Raw genomic sequence first — 20,325 nt, 5'->3', positions numbered from 1 at the left:
TAGAAATGTGCCCCCCAGGCGCCCCCCACTCGCGCTCTTCCCCTCCAGTGAGCTGATTCACAGTGGGACGCCTACCCAGACAGGTGTCCTGCCCGGTCCTCCGGGCCTTTCTTGTTTACACGCAGGAAGCCCCCAGCAGGCCCCCAGAGGACTCACCTGCAGTGCCTGGGCCTCGCCGTAAGCTGTGCTGCCATCTCCGTCTAATTATGAGTGTCAGAGGCTCACAGGCGCCTTTGCGAACTGCAGAAAGCACAGAGTGACCCTGTGACACCACCTGATGTTCCCTCTGCTCTGCGCTCCATAAAAAACAGGTGGAGAAAGCAGCCTGATGCCAACCCCCCTCCCCCACCTCACTTCCTCCCTCTACCCCCCATTGCACATCACATGACAGGAAGAGGAATTAGGGAGGTGGCGCTCCGTGCAACCAGCAACTAGTTATTCACCTTATCGGTAATGGCCTTCCTCAAAAAGGCCCTATTTAATCTCCATGGAAACCGCAGCCCTTGAGTGTGGAGAACGTCAAGGCGACGATGGCAAATGCGGCGCAGTAAACAAGCCGAGAGCCAGCGCCCCCTTCCCAGGAGCAGCACCACTATTTAATCTGCTTTATTTTTAAATGGTGCCCTTTTCAAATCCAATGCTCCATTGTTAACTATAGCGCCGCATAAATGTATCAAGCGATAATGCATTTCACTGGGCTGTGTGGCCATCACTCTCTTATATGCTGTGTTAGTGTTAATTTAGCTGGCTCCTGACGTTCTGACAAATTGGCGTGCATGGGAAGGAGCAGAGCACACTGACGGGGGTCTCTGGTGCATTGTGGGAGATGCCGAGGATCCAGAGAAGTGTGTAATTGCCAAAATGGGAAACACCCAGCACCGTGTTCCTTGCTGGCAGATTTCACGCAGTCCTGCTCTTTATAATAAGCTTTGGCCGTTCGTTTTGTCCTCCCGAAATGAATCAGCGGGTGTGACCCGTGTGACAAATGGATGAAAGATGGCGAAAGGTGCGGCCGCTCGCTTCGTCTCCGGGCGTGTTGAGCCGCCGGCCAGGAATCGGGCCGCCTTTCCGTCACTTCTGGGTGGCTGTCCTGCCCCATCGGCTTTCCTTCCCAAACTTCCCTTTGGCTTCCCACTCTCAGATCCGTCTGGCTTGTTATATATATATAATTCCACATATGTGCTGTACTTTTCTTATTTTCTTATAGACACAAGGCAAACTGTTGGACTTTGTCTTCAGTGTCAGGACTTGTCATTGCTCAGGTCCTTTGGCACTAGGTGTGCTTCTGTGGAAATGCTGTTCAAAGATGCAGGGCTGAGGAAACGACCTCAGTAGCTCCTGTATGTTGGATATTTTCCTGCATTGTCTAACAATGAAGGATGGACATCTGCCTACGGCCTTGTTATAAGAAGGAGGAGATCCATTCGTTGCTTCTCGCCCAGGAGGAACATTAAAGGCAGAAGATCAGGGCTGTGGAGGTGCTGGTGTGCCGTCTGCCCCTGGATGGTAAACAAATGCGTCTGAGGTGGGGGATTTGCGATTGTGGTGTCCGCACTGCCTGCAGCCGGGCTTTGGGGGTAAATGGTGTAGATGTCGGTCTCATGTTTGGGTGGGTGTGCTGCAAAGGGCAGAACCTTCAACGTCCTCACCTGGGGCTAAAGCCCGGCATCCAATAAACTCTATTCAGTCCAGCTCTGCTAGACAATATAACATTTCTGTGAGCCTAATGAGGTCTCAGATGTTTTCTTTGAAAGGATGAGATGGAGAGAGAGAGAGATGCAGGTTGTACGAGGAGGATGTTTACAGGTTTTATTTGCCTTGTCCAGAAAGCCATTGCAGAAGGTGAGGGTTGGGGGTGTGTGCAGCTACCGGCCCGGTCTCTCCCCCCAGGTTTGACAGCCGCCGTCGGGCTGTGACTGTCAGCGGCCATTAGCAGAAACACATTGTCACGTTGTGAGCCTTAGTACCAGGATGGATGGCCACATGGCAACCGTTTCCGAGTGGAGCAGAACGTCCATCTGCCGCACCCCCCCCCCCCCCACCCCCCGCTCAGCTTGGGGACCCTTTGCTTTCCTGGAGCTGACTCCGATAAGACTGCAGGGTCAGGGAGGGGTCCATGGGGCTGCACTTTGCGAAACACTGCAGCCCAAGTCACCCCCGTTATGCTTAAACAGTCCTCAGAAGACCGCAGGTAATGATTTCAGGAATAACTCATCAGCTTCAGGGCTGCCTTGCACAGCCTTTTCTAACCAGGGATCTGATGACTCGACAGTCCGCCTGGCTGGGTAAGGAGTCCGGGGCCCCATGTCCTGACAGCTCAGCCCCCCTGTGTCACCTCTGACCCTGAGGGGTCCACCTGGCTGTGATAGGGTGTCCCACAGCACCTTGATCGATACTTAGTGGAAATTGCTATTGTTTTATGTGTTGAGCTGGATCCAGGTCTGCAAGCTGCATCCTTCTGCACGCTTAAGAGGACAGAGTGAAGCGTAAATCTGCTTCCGATCCAAACAGAGGCCCACTATGAATATTGATTATATATTGGTCAATTTTCTGTTTAGGGCCTAATGACACACATGGATTTTTTTCCCTGAGCTTGTGTTCCCATCCAGATTCATTTATTTCTCTTTCTTTACGTTGTACAGCAAACTCACAAAGCAAAAGGCCTGTGAGACGCAGACGAAACGTTTCTGCTGATTTCTGCTTATAGATGAGACAGCCTGAGATCGAATTACTTTCTGAAAGTTGGAGACTTGGCATTAATCTTGTCTTATTTGGTACTCGCCTTTTATACGGCCTGTCCTGTTGTATTTACTCTCTTTCTGCTTGTTTGATTCGGACCGTAATGGCAGGCTGTGCTTCTCCGGGGTCCTTATTCTTCTTCGCAGGAGCCGTTCTGAGGAGGCAGGAGCCCAAATCAAAGCCTAGCAGTCAATACGCTGAAATTCCTCCACTCCCACGCAGTCTGTAAAAATGGATTCCCGATCGCTCCCAGACTGCGCAGGGCTGCTGTAAACTGCTGGGGGGGGGGGAGGGGGTTGTAGGGAGCTGTGTGTAACAGCTTCCAGCCAGGACGCCCGTGTGCAGTGCTGTGGCATTGTGGGAAGCCAGCCAGCTCGTAATGTAGCTGTAACTAACACCATCTGTCGGAGGAGTGACCACTGACTGTTTACTGTTAAACTGCAGATTTTACATAAATTATGGCTTTTTTACGATCTGACTGATAACAGGAGTCATTTTCGGCTTAGCATACGGTGTGTTGCTATTAACCGTTACACTTCAACTTTCTTTCTCAATGCGGCCTGCAAACAGACCAACAGTTTGTTTCGTCATTAGCTTTCCCTATTTAGCAGCTCATAGGGAAGCGCACAGATACCGTGCCTCTCGATGTAACTGTGGCGAGAGACAGGAAATGATCCCATTACCCAGGGTTGTATTATACACAATGGATGATACGCTGGCTTCATTCAGTAAACTGAGAAGAGTCCATGAAGACTGCAGATTAGCCAGGGACATCAAGGACACAATGGCTGGGCTTGTTAACTAGCTGACAAGCGCGCAGCTCCTACAGCTTATGGCGACTCCAATAAAACCCTATGTGTTTACAGTCTGAGGAAGCAGCCAATAAAATGAGCACTATGACTGACTCCTGAAGGCGCGTTACTGTTATCGCGCGATTGTGCTGTCTGCTCTGCTCTGCTCTGCTCTGCTCTGCTCTGCCTCGCCCCGCCCTGCTCCGCCCGGCCCTGCCCCACCCCGCCACGCCCTGCCCCACCCCACCACGCCCCGCCCCACCTCCACGCAGTTCCAAACCCCTTAACGTCCAATGGAAGTGCCCCCTTTGTGCCATACAGTAAATTTTTATTTCGCATGGAATGCAAGTTAAATTATGCAATTAAATGACCCGGCACACGATCACATGGCCAGATAATGGCTCCTGGACCACGGCGTCTCAGCTGAACGCTTTTAGGAATCGGTCCCACTCCAAGGAGCGTGACCGCCATCCCCACAGAGCCGTTCTGACACCCCCCTCCCTGCGCCAGGCCAGGTCGGCCCGCGGGCTACTCGGTTGGCTGTATGGAGGCTGTCCCCGTGAAGCCCCCCCCCTTTCTTATCTCGCACAGCTTTAGTGGTGGACGGCTGGGATTGGTATACCCTCTTAAATTCTTTAAGATATATATTTCTTTGAAAAAAGAGTCTTTAAATGCCATCTTAATGGTGTAATGTGCTTTACCCATGATGGACTCTCCTCCTGCCAGACGGCTGCGCGATCATTCTCGGTCGAGTAATTCCTCAGAACCAAGGAGGATGCACTGCGTTCCGGCATGTTCCGGCATGTTCTGGCTGCTGCCGCTGGATTGTGGATTACAGGGCCAGGGCCCCTGACTGAATTACCCCCCTAAAGTTTACATGGAAAAGAAAGCTGACTTAAACTGCACTGCTGTTTGTTAGGGGTGCTGGCATCTGCAGGTGTTGGGGAGGGCAGAAGAAGGATGCTGGATGGGGTGGGGGGGGGGGGTGGGGGTTCGGATAGCGAACCCATAAAGCTTGCAGGGAATCAAAACGCTGAGGTCACTGGGAATGACCTCATACTGGTTTCTGGCAGTGAAAGTGGAAAAAGTGATCAGGGAAATACATGCTTTTGTGGGATCTTTTTGTATTCAGATTTTGTGAGGGGGAGGGTAGCCATTGAAAGTAAATTGTCTGTTATCAAAATAACAAATCTGTAATTATGGAAAACGTGCCATGTCAAACCATGCAGTGTCGCCGTACCACACCACACTGTGTCTATGCCTTGTCAAACCATGCCATCTTGCTGTGCCATGCTCCATCGCTGTGCTATGTCACACCATGCCATCTTGCTGTGCCGTGTCAAATCATGCAGTGTTGCCATGCCAGGCCATGCCATGCTGCATGCATTGTGTCACACCATGCCATGTTGCTGTGCTACGCCACACCATGCCATGTCTTTGTGCCACGCTATGCAGTGTGGCTGTGCTATACCACACTGTGCAGTGTGGCTATGCTATACCACGCTATGCAGTGTGGCTGTGTTATACCACGCTATGCAGTGTGGCAGTGGTATACCACTCTATGCAGTGTGGCTGTGCTATACCATGCTGTGCAGTGTGGCTATGCTATACCACGCTATGCAATGTGGCTGTGTTATACCACGCTGTGCAGTGTGGCTACGCTATACCACGCTGTGCAGTGTGCCTATGCTATACCACACTGTGCAGTGTCCCAACCCGGCTGCTGTGACACGGTCGCTGTGGCCCTCGCTTTTATGGGTCGGGGTATTCTGCACGTCCCCAGGCCTCCCACCATGTCAGCAGACTGTTTGTTGGTCTGTTCCATGTCGTCACGGCGTAGCAGTCTGAGGTGTGACCTTGTCCAACCCCCCCAGAAATAAGGATGGGGGGGGGTGATGCTCTTGGATTTATTCATAGTGTAAAGGATGGAGCCAATCGATTGGTATCTGTGTGGCTCACTGCCCTCCCATTCACTCCACCATCCACTTCACTGCAGACGTTTTTCACGTTTGCAGGGTCCCATGCAAATGCAGTTACAGTGAAAAACATGCAGTTTGTCGCTGAGTTTATAGTGACGAGACGCCACATTTAGCAGGAATGTACTTTTAAACCTCCTTCAGACACATGCTGCTGATCACGCAGACTGAGCAAACACCACATAAACATACCGGGCGTAAGAGCAGCATACTTTATATACTTGGCTTATTTTTCCTGCCCTGAAGCTGCTTCTCTGTGGTTCTTCAAAGGCCATAGAGGCACGACAGACGCTCTGTCACTCCGCCTCATCAGAGCGAGCGATGTAAGAAGGAACCGATTTTGGCGTCTCCTTTAAAAATGAGTCACAAATAAGACGTAGGATTTATTCAACAAAGTCAGGCTTGAATTAAACATTAAAAAAAAAAAAAAAAAAACGATTTAATGAAAGGTGCTTCTTCAAAGTAATTTATTTTAAACAAAAGAGTTTCGGCCTACTTTTTCTTAGGCTTTAAACAAACCAAGTTTTTATAAGAAAGATTGCGACCGACATGCGCGTTCTTCATGCAGCCATGCTGACATTAAGGGTCTAATTGGCCTGTTGAATGTGAGCCTGGTGGCTCTGCTGTGGGCTGGGGGGGGGGGGGCACGCTTACCCATACATACTCAGAATAAAAAATGGTTGTTCATTATTCAGCCTGTTGGTATCGACCTACAGACGTTTTTACAAAGGAAAGGCGAGTGGTTGTTATGCAGCCTTCTGCATTCATAGGAGGGCAATCTATAGTTCATCTGAATTGGCCTGGGTTGCCTCATGGGTACAAGTTTAGAGCCTTGTCTGTGTGGGGGTGAGAACACTGTACTGGATAACTGGTTGGGGGGATGTGGGTCCCCATCACTGGCAACCCAGCCGGAGAAGTTCTCATGAAAGTGGGTAGAGACTACAGCTGGGCAGAGAATACAGCTGGGCAGAGAATACTGCTGGGCAGAGAATACAGCTGGGCAGAGAATACAGCTGGGTAGAGAATACAGCTGGGTAGAGAATACAGCAGGGCAGAGAATACAGCTGGGCAGAGAATACAGCTGGGTAGAGAATACAGCTGGGCAGAGAATACAGCTGGGCAGAGAATACAGCTGGGCAGAGAATACAGCTGGGCAGAGAATACAGCTGGGTAGAGAATACAGCTGGGTAGAGAATACAGCTGGGTAGAGAATACAGCTGGGTAGAGAATACAGCTGGGCAGAGAATACAGCTGGGTAGAGAATACAGCTGGGCAGAGAATACAGCTGGGTAGAGAATACAGCTGGGCAGAGAATACAGCTGGGCAGAGAATACAGCTGGGCAGAGAATACAGCTGGGTAGAGAATACAGCTGGGCAGAGAATACAGCTGGGTAGAGAATACAGCTGGGCAGAGAATACAGCTGGGCAGAGAATACAGCTGGCCGGTCCGCCTTAATGCCAAGACCTCTCTCCTGCTCACCCTCACTCAGTGATGCCTGAAGATACAGGTTTCATCCTGCCCCCGAGGAGTCTGGTTGTTCCTCTTCAGGACCCCGCAGGGCGCCACTGGCTGTTCCTCCTCGGGACCCCGTAGGGCGCCACTGGCTGTTCCTCCTCGGGACCCCGCAGGGCGCCCATGGCTGTTCCTCCTCGGGACCCCGCAGGGCGCCCTTGGCTGTTCTTCCTCGGGACCCCGCAGGGCGCCCTTGGCTGTTCTTCCTCGGGACCCCGCAGGGCGCCCTTGGCTGTTCCTCCTCGGGACCCCGCAGGGCGCCCCTAGCTGTTCCTCCTCGGGACCCCCGCAGGGCGCCCCTAGCTGTTCCTCCTCGGGACCCCCGCAGGGCGCCCCTGGCTGTTCCTCCTCGGGACCCCGCAGGGCGCCCTTGGCTGTTCTTCCTCGGGACCCCGCAGGGCGCCCTTGGCTGTTCCTCCTCGGGACCCCGCAGGGCGCCCCTGGCTGTTCCTCCTCGGGACCCCGCAGGGCGCCCTTGGCTGTTCTTCCTCGGGACCCCGCGGGGCGCCCTTGGCTGTTCCTCCTCGGGACCCCGCAGGGCGCCCCTGGCTGTTCTTCCTCGGGACCCCGCAGGGCGCCCTTGGCTGTTCCTCCTCGGGATCCCGCAGGGCGCCCTTGGCTGTTCCTCCTCGGGATCCCGCAGGGCGCCCTTGGCTGTTCCTCCTCGGGACCCCGCAGGGCGCCCCTGGCTGTTCCTCCTCGGGACCCCGCAGGGCGCCCTTGGCTGTTCTTCCTCGGGACCCCGCAGGGCGCCCTTGGCTGTTCTTCCTCGGGACCCCCGCAGGGCGCCCCTGGCTGTTCCTCCTTGGGACCCCGCTGGGTGCCCCGGCTTGTTTGGCCTGCCCCTCAGCTCCTGGTCATTTTGGCCCTTGTCACTATTTTTAGCCATGGTTCTCAGTGGGGCTCCAAACGCCTGAGGCTCAAACAGTAAATGGTGTCATCGGCACCAACGGAGAGGAGTGTGACTACCCCCTGCCCCGGGTACGTCGTGCCAAAGGGACCCCACCCTTAGCGCGCACCCCACCCTGTCCGTCAGAGGGGAGCAGGATTACCCCTGCCCCCCAGTGCTGTGAGGCCCTGCATTGCCCCCCCCCCCCCCCCCCCCAAGCTGCCTTTCACGATCAGACTGGTCTTTGCAGTTCTTACTATAAATATCTCGTAGGCGATGCTACCACTAAGGCCTTCAGGGCCAGACTACAGAAGGAAGGTGCTTGGACAGCCTGTAATTGTACATTTCTGAAATGTTTCTTGTCACCCATCAGGTGGCCTGAAATGATGATCTTTTGTAAATGTATTCAGGAGGCTCTTAAGCTAATTGTTGAGTCTGTTTTAATTAATCATCCTTAACTGACGTGACTGTGTTTTTGGGAAGGAACCTCTGCTCTGTGAACCTTCTGCAGTCACCCAGCTGCTCCATTCGCTCTCTTATATTTGGCATCTCCTGGCTGTGGAAGTCGAGTGTGACCCCCCCTTTTGCCTCCCTTTTCCCAGTTCCACCCCAGTTCCTGAAGAGACCAACCAACCTGTACGCCCACGAGTCCATGGACATCGTCTTCGAGTGTGAGGTCGCTGGCTCCCCGCCACCCACCGTCAAGTGGGTGAAGAACGGAGATGCCGTCATTCCCAGTGACTACTTCAAAATCGTGGTGGGTGTTCTGAGCTCTGCCCTTTCGCAGGTTCTTGCTCGACCCGCCTTTGAACGCCAGTTAAGGTGCCCGCTTAGCATACCCAGTCAGCCCCCCTGACGGTCACTCCGCCTGTCGGTGCCGTGTGAAATTAACTGGCTGATGAGCTCCTGGATCGGCCACTCCCTGGGGTGGGGGGTGGTGGGGGGGGGGTACCTGTCACCCCCACGGTCCACGGTGCCCTGCGGGGGACAAAATGATGCAGTCAGGACACATGAGGTCCCATGAGAGCCTCCTCAGCTGTTTGCTCGGCTAATCGCCTGAGTTGCACCTGACCAGCGTCCGCACATCCCGCTCTGATAATTACCGCTGCTCGGCATATTCTGGAAGGATGATTGATTGGCTTGTGTTGACTCCACCTCCTTGCCGTCCTGCTTTGGACCTTATTATGTGCCTGGAGGAACAGCTTCACCGTGATTTAATCAGCTAGATACATATGCACAAGCTGAAGGTTAGGACTAGCGTCAGATATAGCTTCTTAGGCATTGAGCCCTTATAGACGGTTTTTACCAGTGGACTGATAGGACTGGTATCCATGTACCCCAGGTGCCCCGAGAAACCCTTATTTGCCCCCTCCCCCAACAGAAGGAGCACAACCTGCAGGTTCTTGGGCTAGTGAAATCGGACGAGGGCTTCTACCAGTGCCTGGCTGAGAACGATGCTGGCAACATCCAGGCAAGCGCGCAACTCATCATCCTTGAGCCCGGTAGGTTTGGGGGGGGCGGGGGCGTTTGGGATCTGCCAGGCTTGTGACCCCTTTGATGTTCCAGCTCTCATGTGTGACCAGTCTGACACAACCCGGCTGCACAAAAGGTCCATTTGTCAACCGCCTTGTGTTTGAAGGAGGACGTCCTCTTTGGGAGCCCCTCAAGTATTCCAGTGGATAGAAATGCTTCACACGATAAATATGTGAGAGTCTCACTAAGAGGATTATTCTTAGGGAGTGACTCAGCTTTTAGTGGCGAGTTTGGGAAGAATTCCTCAAGGCCACTGGAACGCAGTATAAAAACCCTTGGGAGACTCATCACTTCTGTGGTGTTTATTACAGGAAAATTAAAGTTCTCCACAGACCAGAAACATGATCCTGCCATTTTGGCTGTTTCAGGGTGGGTCGCTGAAATCTTCAGTAAACCCTCTCTGGGGGGGGGGGGGGTGCATGTTTGTTTGCCTGCGACATTGTGGGCCTTCAAGGAGTAAATTTTAACTCTTATTCTGCATCGATTTAAAAATGGTATTTGGTGACGTATGTGTTGGAAGCCAAACTGCCGGCTATTTGGCAGGGTGACGTGATCGCACGCTGACAAAGAAACAAACAAACAAATTTATTTTTGTATAGCGCATTATCACAACATTACATCGTCTCAAATCGCTTTACAGCATCCCCACCCAAAGCCCCCAGTGAGTAAGCCATAGGCGACAGTGGCAAGGAAAAACTCCCTAGAAGGAAGAGACCTTGGGAGGGACCAGACTCAAAGTGGGAGCCCATCCTCCAGGGGCCCGCAGGGAGAGTCAAATAGGAGAGATGGCTAAGTGCCAAGTCACACTGTCCAAATCATAAGATTTGAGACACAACCGGGGAGCAGGGTGGTGATGACAAGCCGGTGCCGACTCTCCCTCCAATCAGGCAACCAGAGGTACAGCAGCGGCTGCCAGGCTCTATGGTCAGCCTGCTTCCTCATCTTATGAAGCATTGATGTTTTGGGCGTTAGGGTTAGATCATAGCGAAAGGCCATCGACTCAGGAAAATGGCCTGATGTATATGGCGACAGCCAAAGGTTAGTAATCTGTATCACTTCAGGGTCTCCTCATGCTTATTAAAGTCGGTTAGCGGAGCCACATGCTGCTGTATTGGAGAATCATAGAGGCGATAAGCACTGAAGTGCTGGTGAGAAAGGGACAGATCAGCAGCCACGACGTCTTTTAAAAGAGGGGATCTTGTGGATAAACAAGGTGACAAGACGTCGGCGGTGTGGCGCTACTTTCTACAGTTCAAAGTCTGACACGTTTATTAAACATAAGGATACGCCGAATTTACATATACAGATTAATAACTTCGTCACAGTAAGCCTCTCTTAAAAAAATTAGGCACATTACTAATCTGCTTACTAAATTATGGGCAAAAATAAACGTTCATATTGTAGTGAAAAGTCGGCATCCGGACAAATGTTTACACCTGTCACCTAAAGCCCTGGTGATTATTGCACCTGCAGCTGATAATTGCGACGTGACATCGCGCAGCCCGAGTAATGTTTTAAATGCTCTATAATTAAAACATACTAAAATGTGTGAGATAGAGCAAAGAGCTAAATAAATACATGCTGATATTTTTTTGGGCAGCTTGTTGCGTATTTACGCTTCTCCTCGGTGCAGACGTGCTTTCTGAGGCGTGAGAGATGGCTGGCGTGTCCCCCCCCCGTCCCCCCCCCCAGGTGTCACGGCGCTCACTGCGCCTGCAGATGGTGGCTCCATTCCACGGCCCACTTCCACACGGGACATAAATGCGTCTCACGCATGAAATGGGACCCCTGGCGACCAGTTGGCTTGCTGCTGCCCCCTAGCGCGTGTGCATTCAGAGGCTCCGCCCCTTTGTGACGCTCACTTGCAGCTGGTCGGCCGCAGCCCTCGGCCTCGTGCCTGGCAGGCGGCTGCTTCACCAACACCTTTTCTCTCCGGCGGAGGCATGGCTCGTTTGTGTGACGACGAGCAGACCGCTTCCCCCGCTCTACTAATGCTGCCACTAATAAATCAAGATGTAAAACAATTTTGTTGATATTTTGGCCTGCTTTGTTTTCATTGTTAAGGCATGAAAGAGATGGTTTGGTTTAAATTTCAAAGCGGGTTGGGAGGGCAAACTTAATTTGCGAGAGAAACCTCGGAATGGTGTTAAGCGCTTTTGCCAACGTGCTAATTGATGGCGCATCAGTGGCGGTTTCGTGTTGGGAGCCTTCCTCCCATTACCGGGGTGGCTCTGCCATCTGCCCCCCAACCCCCAGACACCTCCCCCTACTCTTCCGCAGAGCCACCTGTCTGGTGCCGGTGTCCACTGCCTCCAGCTTGTTCCCCCGCTGATCTCACCGGCTGTCTCCCCTCTGGCATGCCTTAGTGGGCAGGACCTGGCCCAGCCCCTCCTCCTCTTCTACTCTGTCCTCCCTTTTGGAACGAGCCATGCCAGGAACCAGGAACCTGTCTCTGTGCTGTGTGCTAGAAAGGGCCGGAGTGGGCCTGGAGAAACCCCCTGAAGAAGTGTCCCACCTCGCCCCCCACGTGCCTCCTCCGCCATTGCCCTTACCGTTGTTCATAGCTGTGCAACAGCTGCCTCTAAATGAACTGTGTATTATGCAGATCTATTTAGTGCAGTGCAGATCTGTTTAGTGCAGTGCAGATCTATTTAGTGCAGTGCAGATCTATGCACTTCTATTTTGCTGTCACACCAATAAGTGTCTATTTTTTAATACATTTTTTTATTTATGTTTTTATTAGTATTAGTGGCTCCTGCTGTCTTGCGGTGCTTGTTGTTTTAATGTTCGTTCCGTTGATCACTTCTTTGCTTCATAGGTGACAGGAATGCAGAGGCGGTCTCTGTGCATATGCCGGAAAAATCCCAGGTAGCTCTGACTTGGGCCCACAGCCACACTCCGCCTCCCGCGGAGCTCGTGCCCGCTGCCCCCACCCCTGCTCCCGGAATTGTAACGTTACGTCTGTTTGGCAGACGCTTATCTCCAAAGTGATCAGAGAGGATCAGAGAGCAGGGTCAGTCAGCAGGGCTCCAAGCTCAAACAGCTAATGGTGATAGAATCGGTCATCCAGCCATAGGATTAGAACTCAAAACCTTCTGGACATGGCCTTCACCAGGCTAAGGAAAGTGTGCGTGAAAGTACCTGTGTGGCTTCTCTGGTTAATCGCCGTGTCTGGGGTCTGTTAAAGCTCTGTGGGGTGTAGAGCAGCCCGGATGTTTGAGCGCTTTCCCCAGCGTGTAAATGTGCACCCGCTCCTCTGCGGAGTGTAGAGCAGCCCGGATGTTTGAGCGCTTTCCCCAGCGTGTAAATGTGCACCCGCTCCTCTGCGGAGTGTATCCCTGTAGATCACCACACACTCATGCATGATGCTCATGCGCTAAATGGACTTAAGCAGCAGTTTGGGGTCACGCCGCAAGCGGTTTAAGCGCATTTTAGTTATACAAGCCGAATTTCCGAGCCAGGGCTGTTATCTTGGGCTGATAGGGAAATCGCATTTAATGAAGGTTCTTTTATGTTCTATATAAAGGGCTTGTTCAGAAGAGGTGTGTTGGTATCACTGTTGTTTTTGATTGTGTGAGTGAACCCTCCTTGCAAAATTGAGGTTCCTGCATCTGGAGAGTAGTGAGTCACTTTGAGAGTCACGCCACTTGGCAGCCGTGCGGGATGCCTGGCAGTGCCTGGCGCTGTCTCCCTTTTAAACGATTGTCGTCGTCTTCTGAGCCTGGGAAACACAAAGGACTCACTCTGCTTTCATCTCTTTGTTACATTTGTGCATCCTAGTCAAAAAAAGAAGGAAAACAGCAAGTGCAAATGAGTGCGGAAGCTGTGTTCGGCATTATGCTTTCACGCTCCAGGGAGAATTAGACAAGGCTGCATTTTAGAATCAAAAGTGGGAATATTTATGTGTTAATTTTAACGTCTGTCTGCAGCAATCCCGGAGTTAGCTGCTGAGTGGCTCCGGATGGACCATTATCAGGCCGTGTGGCTGCACCCTCTTAATTTGTCATTGCTGGTCACTCCTTCTGGGGGGCAGGGAGCAGTTTGCAGACCCCGACGGACCAGACTTTGGCAGTTGATGCATTTTGAGTTAATTAAACCAGTTAAATGGAGTCTGGTTCATTTCTCACTGAGGATGCGCACCAAGCAGACCTGCACAGTTTCGGTTGCTCCCTGTGTGCAGGTTACTTTGGAAGTCTAGTCTTGAAGCTGAGTACCCCCCCCCCCCCCCCACCCCTAACCTGAGAGCTACCTGTGTGGAGCCGCACTAGGTGGTAGTCACAGTAAGTCAGGGTTCGTTAATGACTTCCTTGACATGGATCTCTTGTGGGTGAATTAGGGAGGTGTATGGTGCAGCCTATGAGCCCACATAACATCTACACTGCCTGGTAGCCGGAGCGCTGGAGTTAGGAGGACAGGGAGCACCCGGGTGTGTGTGTGTGTGTGTGTGCGTGTGTGTGTGTGTGTGTGTATTTGTGTGTGTATTCCGTCTCCGGAGCAGTGCTAGCTTCTCTATGTCTTATTGAAGACTCTGTCATGACTGCCTGTTTAATAATTAATCTCCTTTAATATTCATATAGTATTTTCACTTATCAAAGGCTCTGTGTTGCCTAAATCTTGATTTTTCCCGCCTGCAATATGTTAATAACTTAATATCTGTTTTTTAAAGATGGGTGAGAATTAAATGAAGGATATAAAATATTATTATTGCGCTTCCATGGCTGACTGACGTGCAGTAATGATGAGTTCAGATGATGGTGTAATTACGTTTTGAATATGTTTGGAAAAGCTATTTCACTGATTTGCATCTCGAATGTCCAAGATGTTTTCTAGGGCTCAGGAATTAGGAACGCCATCCAGATAAACCCCAAGCCATTACCCTCCTGCCCCAATTACCCGGCACCACAGTTAATGAGAAACGTCGTCTGTGAGACACTTAGCGTTTTCCGTTTAACTGTAGGTATTGTTCCATAACCGTCTCTCGAAAGCGTTCCGTACTCAGCGGTGAGCTGACTGGGGAAGCCTGGCTATCCTACTCAGATTCATTATGGATCTAATGAATTATTGATTGCTAGCTCTGGTTTATATCGGTTATTGATCTTGGCATCGGAGGTTATTGTTCACACGCAGACTGCTCATTCCTCAGGGCTCTGTGATGCTGCCGTGCTCTTTCAAGTCATTTTTCCTGGGATGGGGAGCAATTACAGAGAAGATGTGCAGGCAGCTTGCTGGAGATGGTTTATTCATTGAAACATCATTTTCTGAGCGGTTCCATCGATGGCGGTTCGATCTCGTTCGGTCAAGTATAAAGACTCATTACCCTGATCTCTCCGCATCACCTCGAGACGTCAGCATGACAGAAATAGCCGTCAGATGGAGACGCTCACGCGATACATACCAAGACAGACCACATGCTCGACAGGAACTGAATAATTTAGTGGTCAAAATATTGGAACTGGCTTTGTAAGGTATAATGCTGGCAGTGACGGGGGTGGGTGGTGCTGAGGGAAACGCCACTAAGCCGGGAAGTGTTTGTGTGTTGGCCTTTGTGGGCTCGGGGTTTACGGGCTCCTGCATGAGTTGTGGCTGAAAACAGGTGGGGCACTGTGGGACACCCCCCCCCCCAGGAGCGTGGGCCCACTGCAGGGTCTTCCTGGAGCGAAGAGGAAGCCTCACTCTGGGGGTTCCCTTACATCCACTTCCCAAGATGCTCGCTTCACAGCCCAGGGAGAGCTGGGGTGTCTTTAGAGTCATGCATGGCAGTGAGAGGGGGAGGGGGTACTGATGCTGTACCAGTTAATGCAATACTGCTGCATAAAACAATGCGACGGTTGCATGTGTTTTTTAGCTCCCTCTTTTTTTGGGACTTGATTCTGTTGGTTTAATGATTTTCTTTCCTGTGAAACTGTACCTAAAGAGTGTTGAACTTTCCACTGTCTTCACCGTGGTTCCCTTGCTCATTCCTGTTGGGGGGGGGAACAAACACCTTATTTTGAATGTAGAGTGTTTTTTTTTTGTTTACCGCATTCCCTGCGTTTGCCGATGTGTCTATGGCGGTGTGAGCATTTCCCGCACACTGCTCTAGTTGCACGCTGCCCTTCCTGTCCACTGCTCTTGCTGCACACTGTTCTTCCTACATGCCGTAACACTGCATGTCAAACACATCATCCTGCTAGTCCACCACTGCATAATGAGCTCATGCTTCCTGCAGCTGCACAGTGGAGGCTCGGGGGGAGAGTCGTCCCATGTGAGTCACATGAGCACGTGCAGGAACCGTAAGGGGGAGGTCAGGGGTCAGAGGAGGCAGCTGTGACTGCCTCTAAGCTTTCGCCTGTCAGTTGGCCCTCCCCAGCCCTGCTCCCTACTTCCTCTCCCCAACTATGCTCCCTGCCTCTGCTCCCTGCCTCCACTCCCCACCTCCGCTCCCTGCCTCTGCTCCCCACCTCCTCTCCCCACCTCTGCTCCCCACCTCCTCTCGCTGCCTCTGCTCCCCACCTCTGCTCCCCACCTCCTCTCCCCACCTCTGCTCCCCACCTCCTCTCGCTGCCTCTGCTCCCCACCTCTGCTCCCTGCCTCCACTCCCCAACTCTGCTCCCCACCTCTGCTCCCTAACTCTGCTCCCCACCTCTGCTCCCTGCCTCTGCTCCCCACCTCCTCTCCCCACCTCTGCTCCCTGCCTCTGCTCCCCACCTCCTCTCCCTGCCTCTGCTCCCCACCTCTGCTCCCTGCCTCCACTCCCCAACTCTGCTCCCCACCTCTGCTCCCCACTTCCTCTCCCTGCCTCTGCTCCCCACCTCTGCTCCCTGCCTCCACTCCCCAACTCTGCTCCCCACCTCTGCTCCCTGCCTCTGCTCCCCACTTCTGCTCCCCGCCTCTCACCTTCACCCCATTCGCCATGTGATTCGCTCTTTAAAGGAAGGGGCAGGTTCTGGTCAAGATGAATCTCCTGCAGATTCCTGGAGCTTAACTCTTCAGGACCAGAGGTTAGCATGCCCAGGGTAGCATGAAAGATTCCCCGAGTGTGTGTGTGGAAAAAGGCCTCATTTTGGAGCCCTTCCCGTATTAGTAAGACAAACGCAAAGGGCCCCTAATTGAGTTCTATAGATGCTGGCTGCTGAGATGCCATACCTGTTTTATGGATGTAAAGCCCAGTGTGTTGCACACACCCACTGGCTTGCTTGCTTTATTTCTTGGTTAAATGAGGTCTGTGTGTTTTTTTTTTGGGGGGGGAGGGAGGGGGGCGCTTCTCAGAGCTACCTATCAGCTGAGCATCCAGTGGAATATCACATGCAATTAGAGAGCAAATTGGGGCCAAAAACGCTATTAGAAATGGCATAATGCTGAGCAGGAATACCATTAGTGTTGTGGGGGGGGGGGGGCGTGGTATGAACCAGAGGCTGGAGGGGGGGCCTGTCCGCCGGCGGAAGGAGGAGTCCTTGTGTGCAGTGTGTACAGCACTATGCAGGCCTGCCGTGTTCTGTAGCTGCCGCCCCCTGCGAGGGGGGGGTCCTGCATGCCGCCCCCATATGCAGCTTTTGTTTCTTGCTGTGTGATGATTCCATCATTGTTTTTTTGTTTTTTTTTGTATTGTTTTGTCCTGGCTGCCTTTTCGTTACGTCTTTTGTTTTCTGTTTTTCCCCTTCGTTTTGCATCACCCCCCCCCCCCCCCTCCCACTCCCACCCTCTCCCCTTGTACCCCAAGATGTTGCTCTCCCTACGCCCCCTTCCACCTCACTGACCAGTGCCACTGCTGACCGTGTAACGCCAGGCTTCGCTGGTCCTGGGGGAGGGCCCACGCCCTCTGCCCCCCGTGATGTGGTGGCCTCGCTGGTCTCCACCCGCTTCATCAAGCTGACATGGCGCCCCCCAGCCGAGCCGCACGGGGACAACATCACCTACTCAGTCTTCTACAGCCTGGAGGGCACCGGCAGGTAAGCCCCCCCCCCCGGCGTGTCCCTCACTGCGGCCGCCTCACTGTCCCGCCACCCGGCCCCTCTGTAAAAGCCCAGGCTGATAACCGTGACTTAGCAGTAGTGTTGGTGTGAGGCTTTGTTAAACCTCTGTATCTGAATTCTGTCCGGGTGTCACTCACCAGCTGGGTTAATTGTGGTCAAGAGGTATAATTGGGGATAATGAGTTAAACCGTTTAACCAGAGCACCCTGCTGGTTTCGGGGCACAGGAAGATTAATAACACATTAAATGCGGGAAACATAGAATATTCACCTTTCATTGGTTTTAAACCAAAGCACAGTCATGTGAATGAAGCAGAAAAGGACTGATGCATGGTGTCTGCGCAGTATATGCATGGTACCTGCATAGTATGGTGCAAGCATGTGTCTACGTGTTGCATACATGACGTCTGCACAGTGCATGCATGGTGTCTGCGTGGTGTATGCATGGTGTCTGCGTGGTATCTGCATGGTGTATGCATGGTGTCTGCGTGGTGTATGCATGGTGTCTGCGTGGTGTCTGCATGGTGTATGCATGGTGTCTGCGTGGTGTCTGCATGGTGTATGCATGGTGGATGCATGGTTTCTGCATAGTGTGGTGCAAGCATGATGTCTGCACGGCGCCTACATGGTGTCTGCACGGCGCCTACATGGTGTCTGCACAGTGCATGCATGGTGTCTGCTCGGTGCCATGCATGCATGGTGTCTGCACGGCGCCTACATGGTGTCTGCTCGGTGCGTACATTACTGTATTCCTCTGTTTGGATTTAAACGTCCCCCTCGTTCCCTAGAGAGCGGATCGTGAACTCAAGTCGGCCTGGTGAACTCCAGGTTACTGTTCAGAACCTGATGCCGGACACCAAGTATTCCTTCCGCGTGGTGGCGCATAACCGCAATGGGCCAGGGGAGAGCTCCGCCCCCCTGTGGGTGGCCACCCAGCCCGAAGGTGAGGCCCCCTTCTCTACACACAACTACCTCACAGAGAAGAGCACTCCCAACAAGCTGAAGACCGCGATGGACGGGAGGGGAATCGGAATTCCCAAACTCATTTTGATTGTTCTGATGACTTCCTGTAGCCGGGAGCCAGTAACCTAGAGAATAGCAGAGCGATGAGGAGTCCAGATCGCAGTGCCATCAGTGAAGAGGAGATTCACTGCATTCATGCCGCGAGTTAGCAGAGGCCCTGCAGCGAGGCGTCTCCATACGTGCCTGACATGTGACACTCCTGTTTGTGCTCATACCAGCAGTCACATTCTCTCTTTGAACCCAGCGCCCTCTTTAAACTGTCCCCCCATTCTCTTTATCCATCTTTAACATATCCACTTACTCTGCTTTTAAACTGCCCCCCATCGTCTTTGTCCATTTTTAACGTCTGCTTTTAAACTACCCTCCCTCCTTTGTCCATTTTTACACTCTCTGTTTTTTAACTCTACCCATTGTCCTATTTGTCCATTTTTAACAAATCTGCTTTTCAGCTGTCATGTCTTATATGTCCATTTTTTGAAAATGTCTGCTTTTTAACGGCCCCCATCCTTCTTGTCTTTTGTCTATTTTTAATAACTGCTGTTAAACTGTCCCACATCCTCTTTGTCCATTTTTACACTGTATGATTTTTAAATGTCCCCCTTCTCCTCTTTGTTCTTTTTTACACTGTATGATTTTTAAATGTCCCCCTTGTCCTCTTTGTCCATTTTTAACAGGTCTTCTCAATGTCCTTTTTAACTGTCCCCCACTCCCCTTTGTCCATCGGCTCCGTAACATTCATTTCCACAAACACAGGGCCAAACTGAAGCGCGTAACACTACAGGAGGTGTGGCTGCACATGGGGAATTCTGTATTAAAGCGTAGGGTCAGATATGCTGTTGAGCTACTGTGAATTGGCTGCCTTGCAGATGTCTTTGCCTGGTAAATACTGTATGTGACGCGTTTGAGCTGTGAGCCGACGTGACCCCAGGGGGCCCTGGGGACAGCGGAGGCTCGTTTGTTTGGGTTTGCCCCAGCTGAACACCTGATGCCACAGGCCTGTGCTTCCAGCGGCCGACAGAGCTGCTAATTGAACGTGATGATTCACGACCCCACCGGGCCCGCAGAAGCACAGTGATACAACACCCCCCCCCCCCCCCCCCCCCCCGAGCAACAGACCAGGCATAATTGAATTAACACTCTGGATAAATCGTCACTGAACGCGCTGTGAGCAGATCCCGTCTTCCAGCCTGTGTCCATGAGAGCAGGTGCTCTTCTTTGGGCGGGGGGAGCTGGGTGTCAGCGTGGGGGTGTCCTTTGATGAAGCTGTTTCTGTAGGACAGCCAGACTGCAGTAAGAGAGGGGAATTAGTGCTTCAAGTTAATGGGACAATCAACACTTCCTGAGGTTGCCTTGCAGGACATTAGTTCCTGGACAGAGATCAAGACTGATCAAGGCTCAGGACTATTAGGAAGGCATTTGTTTCATATATTAACCAATTTCATGTGGCAGCTTCACACTCCACTTATGTGGCTGACAGATTTTGTGGTCATTCACCCTTTACTGAAAACCTTCTAACATTTCCTGTGTCTTGCTGCTGCAGTCCAGGTTCCAGGCCCAGCACCCAACCTGCAGGCAGTGGCCACATCGCCGACCTCCATCGCCGTCAGCTGGGAGGTGCCCCTCACGGGCAACGGCGAGATCCAGAGCTACAAGCTGTACTATATGGAGAGGGGCTTGGACACAGAGCAGGTGAGCCCTGGGCTCTTCTGGCCGTACAGATGCCGTGCTTGTGTTTGTCTCATCTCATGCTCTTCTGGTTTGCTTAGGGAGTGTGAGCAGGCTGAAAACGGAAAATCATCGCCATGGATTTGTTAATCTGTCTAACTTGTAAGGAGACACTCATCTCCTTGTTATAGAAACAGCAGCCCCCTTTGCAGGCCAGATTCTCCCAGCCTCTGGGTATCAGGGCCA

General features: G+C 52.2%; 1 protein-coding gene across 6 annotated transcripts in view; it reads left to right on the top strand.

The window, feature by feature from the left end:
• Window positions 1-20,325, top strand: part of neo1a (neogenin 1a) — a 118,090-nt gene that overhangs the window by 72,150 nt on the left and 25,615 nt on the right. For 4 of the 6 annotated variants that reach the window (XM_049031579.1, XM_049031578.1, XM_049031577.1 and 1 more), the window contains exons 6-10: window positions 8,511-8,665; window positions 9,290-9,410; window positions 17,141-17,369; window positions 18,180-18,334; window positions 19,955-20,103. In XM_049031579.1, the coding sequence (XP_048887536.1) occupies window positions 8,511-8,665; window positions 9,290-9,410; window positions 17,141-17,369; window positions 18,180-18,334; window positions 19,955-20,103 (809 nt within the window). The remainder of the gene's footprint in view (window positions 1-8,510; window positions 8,666-9,289; window positions 9,411-17,140; window positions 17,370-18,179; window positions 18,335-19,954; window positions 20,104-20,325) is intronic. The other 2 variants (XM_049031582.1, XM_049031580.1) reach the window with 1 other exon arrangement.

This window comes from Brienomyrus brachyistius, chromosome 11, assembly GCF_023856365.1.
Source record: "Brienomyrus brachyistius isolate T26 chromosome 11, BBRACH_0.4, whole genome shotgun sequence".
Lineage (NCBI taxonomy): Eukaryota > Metazoa > Chordata > Actinopteri > Osteoglossiformes > Mormyridae > Brienomyrus > Brienomyrus brachyistius.
The sequence above is the reverse complement of the archived record's forward strand: the minus strand, read 5'-3'. Positions and strand labels throughout refer to the sequence as shown.